The 13,941-nt window shown below is 53.3% G+C and overlaps 1 protein-coding gene and 1 non-coding gene across 2 annotated transcripts in view; both read left to right on the top strand.

Annotated features, from left to right (window-relative positions):
* The window catches only part of LOC138959919 (myocardin-related transcription factor B-like), a 138,092-nt gene that overhangs the window by 109,308 nt on the left and 14,843 nt on the right, over positions 1-13,941 (top strand). Inside the window, exons 7-11 of the mRNA XM_070331591.1 lie at positions 3,065-3,140; positions 3,695-3,862; positions 4,327-6,026; positions 6,239-6,820; positions 7,321-8,186. Coding sequence (XP_070187692.1) covers positions 3,065-3,140; positions 3,695-3,862; positions 4,327-6,026; positions 6,239-6,820; positions 7,321-8,186 — 3,392 coding nt within the window. The remainder of the gene's footprint in view (positions 1-3,064; positions 3,141-3,694; positions 3,863-4,326; positions 6,027-6,238; positions 6,821-7,320; positions 8,187-13,941) is intronic.
* On the top strand, positions 9,550-9,668 carry LOC138960555 (5S ribosomal RNA). Its single transcript, XR_011454031.1, has one exon. It is a non-coding gene; the product is annotated as a 5S ribosomal RNA (ribosomal RNA).

The following is a 13,941-nucleotide window of genomic DNA, read 5'->3' as shown; positions in this document are numbered from 1 at the left end:
TCAATGTGTTCTGCTGTAGTGTTAGACTAAACAGGTTGTTAATCAGCAATAGAAGGAACGCTGTTGGTATGTGCTGTCAATGGTTTCTGCTGTAGCTGTAGTGTTAGGGTAAACATGTTGTTTATCAGAAGCAATAAGAACGCTGTTGGTGGGCGCAGTAAAAAGGCTAATGTAGAACCCCATCTCTGGAGCTGGTTTGAATGGTATTCAACACTGAGGCTGAGAAAACACCTGACAGGGGGACTGGATAATAGGTAATACTAACACTTCAATCTCAAAGTGTTGACTGACAGGAGATGCGGTTCGCAGATGTTTCTCTTTTTTTTTTAAGAAAAGGTGGGGAAAACTAGAGCAGTAGGTCCTCATTGTACAGAAGACAACAGTCACGCTTTTCGACTTCACTTATGAACAAAGGACCAAGATTATATCAGCACTGACACTTGCTGTCAACAAGTGAACACCCTCTCACACACTTTTCTCCCTTTTCCCCTTCTCTTAAATCAGTTTCATTTAATATTGTTTACCTGTAGACCTAGCTTACCTGTTGTTACCTGCCGCCGCCTCCCCCCCCCCCCCCCCCCTTTCTTTCCCCAAATCATTTTCATTTTGTGTTACCTGGTCTGTTGTCCTGGGTTACCCGGTCTTGCCTTTTGTCTTTCCCCTTGCTTAAATCATTGTTACCTATTGTCTTTGCTCCCACTTCAGTCAGTTCCATTTTGTGTTACCTGTCTTTAGCTCATCTTGCTGGGTACTCCGCTTGCTTCCAATTCTTCCTGGTGTCACTGAAGTTAGGGAGGCAGAGGGGGGGGGGGCGGGAGGAGGAAGCGGGGGGGGGGGGGGGGCAAGATAGGTGCATGGTGAATGGCGCAGAGTAACTTGCTTACCTGGCGAGTTACCTGTGGCATCCGTTTCCTCCTAGTGTCACTGATGTTCCGGCAGGGGGGGTGTCACTGATGTTCGGGCAGGGGGGGGGGGGGGGGGGAGGAGGAAAAGGGGATTGTGAATGGAGTGCGATCTCAGCAGAGAGAAGAAGGGTGCCAGTTGTGAAATGGATGCAGCGCAGTGACAGTGGGGCAACCAGGCAGACATTCCTCTGTCCAAGCCCATTACACCAAAGTGGCCTGGCTAGGAGCCCAAGGCTGTCTGTCTGCTGATGGGGCCATCTGGCTTGCCTTAGGTCAGCTGGCTGGGGGATGATGTTTTTGGGCCCCTTTGTGATACATGTATCTGTATCCTTCATAAATCAAAACTTTTCCCCTTCTTTCCCCGTCCTCGTACGTTGCCATGATTTTCAAGCGCCAGACAAAAAGCCCGCGGAACAAGGAAGAAAATAGCAGGAGTCAATTTGACCCGCGTTTGAACTTCAGGCACGATCATGTGCCAAAGTCCCAAGTTTCTTAGAGCGGCATAGGCAAGATCCCCGATCGCGCACTTAGCGGGAGTCGATTTGACCCGCGTTTGAAATTCAGGCACGATCACGTGCCAAAGTCCCAAGTAAATATATTCTTAGAGCGGCACAGGCTAGATCCCCGATCGCGCATGAGTACCGACGCCCAGACTGCCTTCTTGAAACTGTCTAACCAGATCTAACTAGCATCCTGTCACGTTAAATTAACGTGGAGGGGTTGTACCTTTGATTTGCATTGCTGAAATACAGAATATACCGTTCAGGCTGTTTATTATGCTGGGGGCCCAAAGAGACAGTGGCCCAATGACAGGTTTTCTTATTACTACAGAAAAGTGTAGGGGCCCAATGAGATGGGGGCCCAATCAGACGGGGGACCAAAGAGCAATCCCCCTGGCTGTAGGGGGGGGGGGGGCTGCATCACAAATGAAGCTGTCTTGAGGATGCAGGTGGTACCTGCGAGGGAAGGACACCCTTGGGACTAGCCAAGAGTTCCTACACTGCAGGTGTCCTGTCCCAACAGATTATTTGGGTCAAACTCATAGACACAGAGACAACAGAAAGTGTCCTTTACTGCCTGTTGTCCTGTCATCTTAAGGACCTCACATCGCAGTTGCCACTGTATTTCACAAAACGATCCGGTCCAGCAGGGCTGCTTTGTGCAGGAAGTGCATCAAGAAAAATCATGAAGCCTCCCTAGATCTTCACACACACACCTTAGCCTCACCCTTGATGCAGTAATAAATTAATTAATTTACCGCCCCTGCAGTAATAGATTAGTTTACCAAATCTCTTGAGATAAATCATGGCGGAGGATTTCCGAGTTTTGAGGTGCCAAGAGCTTTTAGCAGCCTAGGTCGAGAGGAGAAATTACTGCAGGGAGTCTGAGTGGAAGAGTTTGGGGCTCTGTGACATTCTTGAGATTACGCCTGTTGTTGGCGATTAAATGACTGAGTCTGATTCCATCTACCTGGCCGTTCTGCTGCCTGGAAGTGAGTGCAGGTAACCGGGGCTGGCATTTGGGGTGGTATTTATAGTCAAGAGGGGACAGGTATATTTTTGGGGCAAAGCAGACCTGGAAAAATTCAACTACATTTGTCATGGCTCTGTGTTTGTGGGTTACTTTTGATGTTTTCAGCTCTTTACAAGTTCCTGTCCCAAAATAAAAGTGAATGTATATGTGTCCTTGTTTGAGACCTCACACACACACACACACACACACACACACACACACACACACACACACACACACACACACACACACACACACACACACACACACACACACACACACACACACACACACACACGATTTATTATACCTTGACACAGGAAGCTCTGATACAAATACCTGTTTCACTCTGGTTCAAGGACATTTTTTTCCATTTCATGGTAGGACAAAAGTATATTCAACAATTACTGTTTCTAAAAATGTTTTCATTCTTATCTTCTCCTCTGCTACCCCCCATCCTCACCCCTCCTCACTCCGCTATACCTATGCCCCAAATAACTTTCAAGCACAAAAGCTCCTGGTTCCCCATATTTTGTTTTTTGTTCGCGTATGTTTTTTAGATGTTTTTTTAGTTGTGTTTTTATTTACTTTTTAAAATATTTGTTTAAGGTCAATATTCATAGTGTGTGTATGCGGTGTGCTTGCAGACAGGAGACCTGCTTCGACACAAGATCCAACACAGACCAGACAGAAGCGAACTGGTGAAACAGCACATACTTGAAGGTAGGTGTACCGCTCTGTACATGTATTTAACCCGACCAGCTGTTCATTAGTTCAACTCTCAAAACAAAGGCTTGCCGTGTTTTTGTCAACATTCCTTGGCATCCCTTGCCTCTCACTTACTTCTTACTTTTCGTTGTCTGAATATTGCCAGAACTCAGGAAGATTTTTTGGTGGGTTTTATTCTTCTCCCACACTTAAAATACTGTTATAGCGCAAAGGGGAGCTTGATGTATTTTTGGAACGCTCTTTTTCTCTCTCTGTCTCTCTTCTTTTCTTGCATGCTTGGTATGAAAGTAGGACAGCTAATGTCAAAAGCAGTGGTGCAGGAATGGTAAATGTTGTTCATTTTATGCAGGGTATGTCTGTTATGTTAATTTTTGCTTCTCTACTTTTAACCACTCTGTGTGTGTGTGCATGTGTTTGTGTGTGTGTGTGTGTGTGTGTGTGTGTGTGCATACAGGCATGTTTACATGGGTCTGTGCGTACAAATGAGTATGTGTATCCTGTTTCACCACAGTGTTAACATTTTGGATCATCTTTCTTCCCATTTATAGCGGACACAGACTCACTAGACCCCTCGCTAGTGGGACGACAGAGGCTGCTGAAGCGAGCTCGACTGGTGGACGGCCTAAATGACAAACTTTCACACAGACCTGGACCCTTGGAACTGGTACAGGGCAACATACTTGTATCTTCTGACGAACTCTCCAAGGCTATCAAAGGTGAGTCCTCAATCCACTATTTCCAAATGTTTAAAAAAAAAATGCACATCCGAGCTCACTATTCCCCGCTATGCCATGGTACCTGCCATCAATGATCAGTACCACTGAACTTAGGTATAGTAAGCTTGCCTCGCCTACAAGGAAGGCAACTGTTACACAGTGCATAAAACCTGATTCGAGTTATTTAAAAAAAATCATCTATTTTATTTCATGGATGCAATGTTCAGCATGAAGTGGAAAGCAGTTTGTGATTAGATTATTCCCGTTATAAGAAGTCAACGATTGCCTTTTTATGTACAGTTCAATCGGGTTTTGTTAATTTACATGTAGGCAAGCACTTTTATAGCACCTTTGAAGGTTAGTTGTCTCTGATACAAATAATTTACTGGGATACCCAGTCATACTTTTTGATTGCTTTCTTGCTTTTTCACAAGAGTTGACACGTATTTCTGGCACTATTTCAGATGGCAAGATTCAGTTTAACAGAACCTGTGAGGGAGAGGACCCAAACAATGAGACGCGTCACTTCACCTTTGACGAAGACAGTGTCAGCAGCGACGATGTGCCCTCTCCGTCCATGGACGAGTCGAGCCTGTCGGACATCAGCAGCCCGAACTCGCTGCCGTCAGCCTCGGAACTGTCCTCCTCACTGCAGAAGAGCCCCATCAGCCTTGCCTCAGCATTCAGTGGGAAGAGTGTGCAGCTTGTGTCTCCCCCACCATCCTTCCTGGCCAACCTGTCCTCAGGGATGTCATCCCCAGAGATTGCTGGACCCTCTACCTCTGGCCTGGGCACTTACTCTTCCAGACACAGTCCCTCCTCCTCCTCCCCCTCACAGAGCTTCCCCACCAGCAACAACAGCGGCGGCGTGGGCAAGGTGAGGCCCAAGAAACCCAAACAGAAACCCACCTCCAAGAACAAGGTGATCAAGTTCCACGAGTACAAGGGCCCGCCCAGCGTGGTGAAGACCCAGGCCCTGGTGGGCAATGACAATGAGACTCCCTATCACATCATGCTGCAGCAACAGCAGCTCTTCTTGCAGTGGCAGCTGGAATTCCAGCAGAAGAACATGCCTCACGCTGTGCCCACCACGGCACCACAGAAACTGGCGCCTGACAGCCAGGCCTTGGTGGTAGCAGCAGCTGCGTCGCAGGTTGGGGGGTCCTCCCCATCCTCCCCCGCCACCACCATGATGATGACCTCACCCGTCATGTCCACCGCACAGCCATTCACCTCGCACACCATCGTGGCCCCTCCTCCTCAACCGGTGCAGCCCTCGCCCCCAATAGCTCTGTCGCCTGTTAGCCTGCCCCCTCCCCCACCTCCACCTCCTCCACCCCCTCCCCCCACCCCACAGGCTGCTCCACCCACCCCCACTGCGGTACGATCAATCCCCAACCAGGGCACCAAGGCCAACCCTGTATCTGTGGCCGCCCTGTCCATGCCGAAGATCACAGTCAACCTGGAGGACCTCAAGGTGGCGGACCTTAAAGTCGAGCTGAAGAAAAGAAACCTGCCTGTGTCTGGCTCCAAGCCACAGCTTATTGAAAGACTCAGACCTTACACAGAAGTGTCGGCTGGTGGGACCCCCCACAACAACATCATGGTCAGGTCTCCAGCAGGATCTAAGAACCCCTCACCCAGTCCCCCAACACCCACCCCTACCCCACCCCCTGTCATGAACATCAAGAAGGAGCCGGGCAGCGACTCGGGTGTGCAGGCGTGCTCCATTTCTTCTCCTCCCGTCTCCATGTCTTCTCCTCCTGTCTCCATGGCCTCGGCTCTCGGCATGAGGCTGATGAAGCACGAGCCAATGACCCAAGGAAACGCTTCGCCCCCACCCGCCTCCCCAGCTCACACAGAGGGTCGCATGACCCCCATGTCCCCCGACATATTCAACGTCGCCTCCCCACCCCCGGTCAACCTGACCTTCAACAGCTCAGTGCTGAACAGCCTCCGGCCCTCCACCACCCCTGTCAGCAGCTCTGTGCCCATGGACCAGTCCCGCCCGCCCTCTGCCATGGAGAACGACGCCAGTATGTCTATGGATGTGGAGCCCATGGACCTGGGGTCCAGCCTGTCGGACTTCAAGTCCATTGCTGTGCCCATCTCTCAGCTCCCTCCCAACATTGCCAAGCCTCGGATCACCACTGCTCCGCAACAGGTATGCTCCCCGTTTTGAAGAACACTATGTGCAGATGTAATTCAGCTAATAACTTGACTTCAGCATGACTATACTGTCTCATTTTTTACCTTATTTATTTCTCTAAACTTAAAGAATGATACCTTTACAAATAATATCTTTTCACTCTTATTATTTCTCATTCTCAGTATGTTTGGAGAGGTATAGTTTAAAAGTTTTACTCTTTTTTTCAGCTGACCAGCCAGACAGCGCTACTCCAGCTGGAACAGCTTCAGCACCTTCAGAATCAGCTGCAGGCCCAGCAGGCTCAGCAGGCCCAGGTGCAGATACATGTGCAGCAGGCCCAAAAACAAGCCCAGGTGTGCCCGCAGGTGCAACTCCCAGCCCAGCTGAGTGGTCAGCCTCAGGTGCTTCAGATCCGGGCACAACCTAACCCCCAGCAACTGCTGCCCCAGCCAGCGATACAAATGCCCACAGCCAGCCTGGCGGGCATCATGCCCAATGCCCTCTCCCCTCAGATCACCACGGCCACCCTGCGCAGTCTGGGCATCAACCTGGGCACACCTGCACTCGCGCCAGGCCAGGTGCCCCCAGAGGGCGACGAAGTTGTCAAGGCGCAGGCCAAGAAGATTGAGGAGCTCCAGCGACAGTTGCAGGAGTCACAGATCAGGCTGCAGCTCCAGCTTATCCAGCAGCAGCAGCAGCAACTCCTCCTTCAACAACGTCAGCAGCAACAGCTGCAGGGAGCACCACTGTTGCAGGTGCAGCTGCCGCAGACCTCATCTCAGACCTCACCTCAATCTCTTCTAGCACAGGTAAACAAGGGTAACAGGCACGGTTTGGCCTAGTGGTAAGGCGTCCGCCCCGTGATCGGGAGGTCGTGGGTTTGAACCCCGGCCGGGTCATACCTAAGACTTTAAAATTGGCAATCTAGTGGCTGCTCCGCCTGGCGTCTGGCATTATGGGTTAGTGCTAGGACTGGTTGGTCCGGTGTCAGAATAATGTGACTGGGTGAGACATGAAGCCTGTGCTGCGACTTCTGTCTTGTGTGAGGCGCACGATATGGCCCTTAGTGGTCGGCTGGGCGTTAAGCAAACAAACAAACAAACAAAGGTAAACAAGGGTGTTCATTCGTTTGAAGATTAAATGTCTCAAAGGCAATGCCATGATATGAACTTGTCATGCTATATGCTCAATATTGTTATGGAATGGTTATGTGATGAGTGTTATCTTGCAAGTGACAGTACATTAAACAGTATGAATAGTAAGTTTCTAAGGTGAAAAGTATCCTGATTATTCTGTTATGCCTTTTCAGCGTAAGATTGTGTCTCCCACTGGTCAGCCACAGCTGTCTCCACAGCCAACCCTTGACCTGGCGGCTGCCCTGCAGCTCCAGAAACAACAGCAGCAGACCAGCCCGCAGCCCCAGCAGATCCCCCCCGTGACCTCAATTCAGCCCACAGCTAGTTTGCTGAACACCGTGCACATCAACCTGGCCAACCCGGGACTGGTGACGGCGGGGGCTTCAGGGGATGTCAAGCTGCAGACAGCACCCACCTCCACCACCAGAACCACACAGTCCATCCTCAACCCGCTGTGTCTGACGCAGGGGCTGAACTCCGCCAAGAAGATTCAGATCCCCACCAACTTCCTGTACCAAGCCCAGCAGCAGGTGCACCAGGCACAGGCTCAGCAACAGGCACAGGCTCAGCAACAGGCACAGGCTCAGCAACAAGCACAACAGCAAGCACAGCAACAACAGGCTCAGCAACAGGCCCAGCAGCAACAACAACAAACACAACAGGCACAACAGCAGGCCCAACAACAGGCACAACAACAACAGGCCCAACAACAGGCGCAACAACAGATGCAGCAGCAACAGCAGCAGGCCCAACAACAACAGCAACAGCAGCAGAGTCTGTTGAACAGTAACCCCATCATGGTGAGCACCAGCGTGAGCAACAGCACGTGCAACAAGCCGGCCAACCTCAACGAGTTCCTGAAGAACCAGATGCTGAACCAAGGCCTCATCAAGCCCCCTGTCACGCCAGCATCCTCCGCAGCTGTTGCCATCAGCAGCAACAACAACAACATCAACACCAGCGTGCCCTTCATCTTCACTGCCACACAGCCCAAGATGACTACCACTGGCCTCAACGGCCTCTCCAACAATACTATCTGGTGAGTCGCACAGTAGGAATAATAATAATAATAAAACATTCTTTTATAGCGCTGTTCACCGCCGAATGGCAGTCTCATGGCGCTTTACATAAGACATTAGTACAACTGTTTCTCTCGTTTGTGAGGCTTTATTTGTATGATTTTACATGTGAGAAGATTGATAGGGTTTCTTTGTTATTCATGTATTTGGGCCACACACAAAATAAGCGAAGATTTGCATTTTTGCATTCATTTCATTTCATTTTCACTTTCAGTTTAGAAGGTGGGAAGGGGATCTAATTCGTGAATGTGTAATGTATTCCTTTTATGACAGCATTGTTTTGAAAACAATTGGATGTCTGGCTAGAAATTTGGTACCGGTAATACGTACCATGTCAATATAACACTTACCTCGACAGTACTATTCTTGCACATTATCTATTATAGGCCGAAAAAATTGGACAAAACGCTGAGTGGGTACAATTATCTCCCATAACCATGCGCCACCGTGGATCCCAAGCACTGTCCGAGTGCTTCCCCCTTACAGGATGTAGGTGGCGCGTCCTCTTTCTTTTTTCGCGCGTGTCAGACCGGCTGTGTTTCTGCTACGCTCCCGGATTATTTTGGACTAAGAGGCTCCTTTTCTGTGTGGACTATCACCTGTTGGATTATTGTGTGTTATTCCACTTCTGGCTTGAGGCTACGTTGTGTTTCCTTCAACTTGTGCCTCCGTTTTTGTGTGGCGGACTCGGCGTGCCTCCCGTCCTACTTCGTGGTGACCGGTCGTCTGCTTCTCGTTTCGCCGCATTCACTTGAGTATTGATCTAAATTTTCTTTGAATTTTGTTAATTCTCGGTCTTTAAGGGTACGTACAGGGCGAGGTAGGATGTCTCGTCCTGTTTTGGGCTCTGGTTCTACGGAACCAGAGTCTGCCGGGGGCAACCCTTCTCCGGGCGCCCAGCGTCATGTTTTACGCACGGAGAAGGGGATCTTTCGGCGCTCCGACTCTCCCTCCCCAAACGCTTTGCGTTTGCGGCGAGGGAGGGCGGAGAAAGCCTGTTTGAGCAAGCTCAATGCGAGCTTGCTCAAACAGGCTGGGCTTGAGCCTGGGACTTCGGGCGGGGCTGCGCCGTCGAAGGTTCGGGGAAGTTCGAGGGGAAAGAAAAAGCTTCTTTCTCCTTCTCCTTCAGTGGAACAGGCTTCCCCCCCTTCGACGCCGTTGTCCGGCCCTCAGTCTCAGGCTTCAGCTCCTCCCGGTTTCGAGCCTGGGGGGAAGGTTTCCTTCTCCCCCCTGGCTCGAATCCGGGGGCAGGTCGATTCCCAACCCTCTTTGGGGGTTGGTGAATCCGATCTAGGGGCTACTGGAGAGACTCAGGTTTTGACAGCCAACGGCCATACCACGTTGAAAACACCGGTTCTCGTCCGACCACCGAAGTTAAGCAACGTCGGGCCCGGTTAGTACTTGGATGGGTGACCGCCTGGGAACACCGGGTGCAGTTGGCATTAAAATCTTTCTTTTTCCGGTGCCTCTCCTGTGCCCTCCTCGGTTTCCACCGCTGTGGAAGCCAGGAGGGACACGGGTCCTCCTCTGAACTCCCTCGCTGGGTCGTCTGCTGCTGTTTTGACAGTAGTTTCGGCCTCCTGGGGGGGGAGATCGGAGGAGATGACGGGGTCTCTGAATTCCCTCCCCGCTGGGGTTGGGATGCGAATTGACCCCGTTCAGGGCGGTCCTGTGGGGGCAGGGGTTTCAGGCTTCGTGCCTACGACCACTGCTACTACGGTTCCCTCTGACGTCCGTGTGACTGGTGGCTGTCCCTCTTGAAACGCTCCGGCCGACTAGTTACTGGACGTGGAGGTGTTCGACAGAACGTGGTACTTCTGTCGAATGGTCAGGGCGACGGGAACATTGTTTCTGTTGCTCAGACCGACACCTCCGACCGGACCGTCTTGACCCCACGCCATTCCTTAGCGTCTGGTGTTCGGGTGACGGATGGTCCGGACCAAGGGTCCGGAACGTTCCAGGCTTACGGGTCGGGATCGAACCGGACCCACGGGTCCCGACTGGACTTGACCTCCGGGTTTGGTCCGGACGGGACCCATGGTACGGGACCGTACCGGACCTTAGGGTCCGGTGCGGGACAGTACCTCTGGCCCTTGCCGGACCCCCCGGACCTACGGGTCCGGATGGTACGGTACGGGACCAGTGTTTCGGTCGGGACCGGACCACCCGACCACCTCTGTTGGTCTGGGTGGTCTGGCACCGAACCGGAACACACCGGACCTACGGGTCCGGAGGGTACGGTACCGGACCAGTGGTCCGGTCGGGACCGGACCACTCGACCACCTCTGTTGGTCCGGGTGGTCTGGCACCGAACCGGACCATGCCGGACCTACGGGTCCGGATGGTACGGTATGTCCACGTCCGGACCGAGCCACCCGAACACTTCTGTGGGTACGGATGGTTCGGTACCGAACGGGACCTCCGGATGGTACGGGACCGGACCGAATCTACGGGTTCGGATGGTCCGGTACCGGACCACCCGACCACCTCTGTTGGTCCGGATGGTCTGTCACCGAACCGGACCATACCGGACCACCGGACCTACGGGTCCGGATGGTACGGTAGGTCCACGTCCGGACCGAACACTTCAGTGGGTACGGATGGTTCGGTGCCGTACGGGACCTCCGGATGGTATGGGACAGGACCGGAACACCGGACCACCCTACCGGATCGGTCCGGACCACCCGACCACCTCTGTTGGTCCGGATGGTCTGGCACCGAACCGGACCTACGGGTCCGGATGGTACGGTATGTCCACGTCCGGACCGAGCCACCCGAACACTTCTGTGGGTACGGGTGGTTCGGTGCCGAACGGGACCTCCGGATGGTGCGGGACCGGACCGGACCTACGGGTCCGGATGGTCCGGTGCTGGACCGGTGGTCCGGTCCGGACCGGACCACCCGACCACCTCTGTTGGTCCGGATGGTCTGGCACCGAACCGGACCATACCGGACTTACGGGTCCGGATGGTACGGTGTGTCCACGTCCGGACCGAGCCACCCGAACACTTCTGTGGGTACGGATGGTTCGGTACCGAACGGGACCTCCGGATGGTACGGGACCGGACCGGAACACCGGACCGGAACACCGGACCACCCTACCGGACCGGTCCGGACCACCCGACCACCTCTGTTGGTCCGGATGGTCTGGCACCGAACCGGACCTACGGGTCCGGATGGTACGGTACGTACGTCCACGCCCGGACCGAACCACCCGAACACTTCTGTGCGTACGGATGGTTCGGTGCCGAACAGGACCTAGTCTAAGTGCCACGGTGGAAGCGGCAGCACATCGCCTGAGGAGTACAGATTCACGTGCAAACGCGACCTATGTTCCTCGGGAGGACGCGGGTTCAGTGCCATGCTTTCCTTTGGGAGGCGCACCTCCACTGTTTCCTCGTGTCCAATCTGTTTCGTCCCTCCCTTTTCCCTTTGACTCTCGAACTCTCCCTTTCCAGACTTCGAGTGTTTAGGGTGGGGCTGACGGTGATGTGTTCGTTGGGGAGGTGCCTTCGGTCAAGAAGGTGGAACTGAGCTCTGCTTCGTTCCACAATCTTGAGGCCACCGTTTCGTCCACAGTCGAGGCCCAATCACAGGCCTTGACATGGATGAGCACGCTGTCCACACTGTTGGACCCTCCCAATCGGGCAGAGTCCGATTCCACTCGGGTCCTTGACACGGTTCGAGTGGATCGGGCTTTGCATGCCGTGCGATCGTGCGTGACGTCTGCGGCAGAATTGGCCATTGGAACACGGGTCCACTTTATTGGCCCTGTTCCGTGATCATTTTCTGCCTACTTCTATAGTGCCTCCGGATATGAGGAAGAGTCTGAGGAACACGTTTCCTCAGCCTTCTTCCCTCTTTCATCCGGACACTGTTCGTTCTGTGGTGGAGTCCACACGCCAGAGGAACACTGATTCTCTGATGGTTGGCCTCGCTGCTTCGGCGACGGCGGCGGGGAGTAAGAGAAGTGCTACAGTCACCTCCAGCTCCCAGCCTCAGAAGAAGAAGAAGAAGCCAGTTTCACTGCCTCCTTCTTCCTCCTCTTAGGCGCCTGTTGCGTTCCCAAGCAAGACGAAGGGTGCTCAGACAGGTAAGGGGAAGCAGCACCACCAGGGGGGGTGGTCGCAAGCCTGCGCCTGCCCGCCAGCAGAATTTTCAGTGAGTCCCGGCCCTACGTTGACGCCCCCTCAAGTTGCCCCTCTTTCGTCCGGCGGTTCCCTTTTTTCGGGCCCGCGGCATGTGGGGCAGACTGGTCTCCAACCAGTTTTTCTTGAGGGTGGTGTGGTCGGGGTTTTCTCTACCGCTGTCGTCACAACCTCCATTGTCCGCTCTACCTTGGACGTTCCCCCCTCCTCGAGAGCCTGCCAGATGGCAGGCTCTTCAGGACGAGGTGAACTCGTTGGTCGAGAAGAAGGCGGTCTACCCCCTTTCTCAGCCTTCTCTGGGGTTCTGCTCCCGCCTGTTCACCGTCCCCAAAAAGGACGGCCGGTTCAGGCCGGTGTTGGACCTCTCCACCTTGAACTTGTACCTTCACAGGTGCAAGTTCAAGATGGAAACCCCTTCGTCGGTCCGGTTGGCCATCCGGCCAAACGATTGGGCCATGTCTGGGACCTCCAGGATGCTTACTTCCACATCCTGGTGGCCCCGGGGTACCGACATCTGCTCCGGTTCGTTTGGGAGGGCACGGTGTTCGAGTTTCGGGCCCTCCCATTCGGCCTGTCCTTGGCCCCTCTGATTTTCAACGGGGACAACAACACCACATGCTTAGCTTACCTTCGCCACCAGGGGGGCACCAATTCTCGGTCCCTCTCCCTGTTGGCGGAGGAGATTCTGCTCTGGTGCCAGACCAATCAGGTCCGGATGTCAGTCCAGTTCGTTCCGGGGAAACTGAACGCCCTGGCCGACATTCTCAGTCGGGGCGATCAGGTTCTCTCCACAGAATGGACCATCGCTCACAACGTTCTACAGCGTCTGTGGGCAAGGTGGGACCGTCCTCTGATCGATCTGTTCGTAACTCGATTCAGCGCTCGGCTTCCCAGGTACGTCAGCCCCTTTCGAGACATGAATGCGTTCCACTTGGACGCATTCACTCTCTTGTGGAGGCTCCTCGATGCTTACGCCTATCCCCCGACATCTCTGATTCCGAGGGTGCTGGCAAAATATCTGCAGGAACGACCAAGACTGATTTTGGTCGCGCCTTACTGGCCAACAGCTCCGTGGTTTCCAGATCTTCGCGGTCTCACCCACGTAGACCCTCTACCTCTGGATCTGGACGGGGGAGGTCTGCTCCAGCCTCGATCATGCCTCCCTCATCCACGTCCAGAGAGTCTGTGCTTGACCGCATGGCTCTTGTGCGCTCCAAACTGCTTGCACTAGGATTGCACAAGAGTTCAGTAGAGTTTTCCTTGAACGCTAAGAGGCGATCAACTAATCAGCTCTACGACTTACGCTGGAGAGCTTGGGCCACCTTCGCCTTGTCCAAGGGGATAAAGCCGCTTTATCCCTCAACACAGGACTTGGCCAACTTCCTGGTGGAAGTGTATCAAAAGAAGAGTCTTTCTTCTAAGACTCTTCTTGGATACAGATCTGCCATCGCTTCCACGATTGCGGCCGCTACTGGTCGCAGAACTGAACACTTGATCAGGTCCTCCCTCATCGCTAATGTCCTTTCGGGTATTAGCAATGCAGCGGTGTCTAAACCTCTGGTTTCAT

Source organism: Littorina saxatilis, linkage group LG2, assembly GCF_037325665.1.
Source record: "Littorina saxatilis isolate snail1 linkage group LG2, US_GU_Lsax_2.0, whole genome shotgun sequence".
In the NCBI taxonomy this organism is placed as follows: domain Eukaryota; kingdom Metazoa; phylum Mollusca; class Gastropoda; order Littorinimorpha; family Littorinidae; genus Littorina; species Littorina saxatilis.
This window is presented reverse-complemented; position numbering and strand designations above follow the sequence as displayed.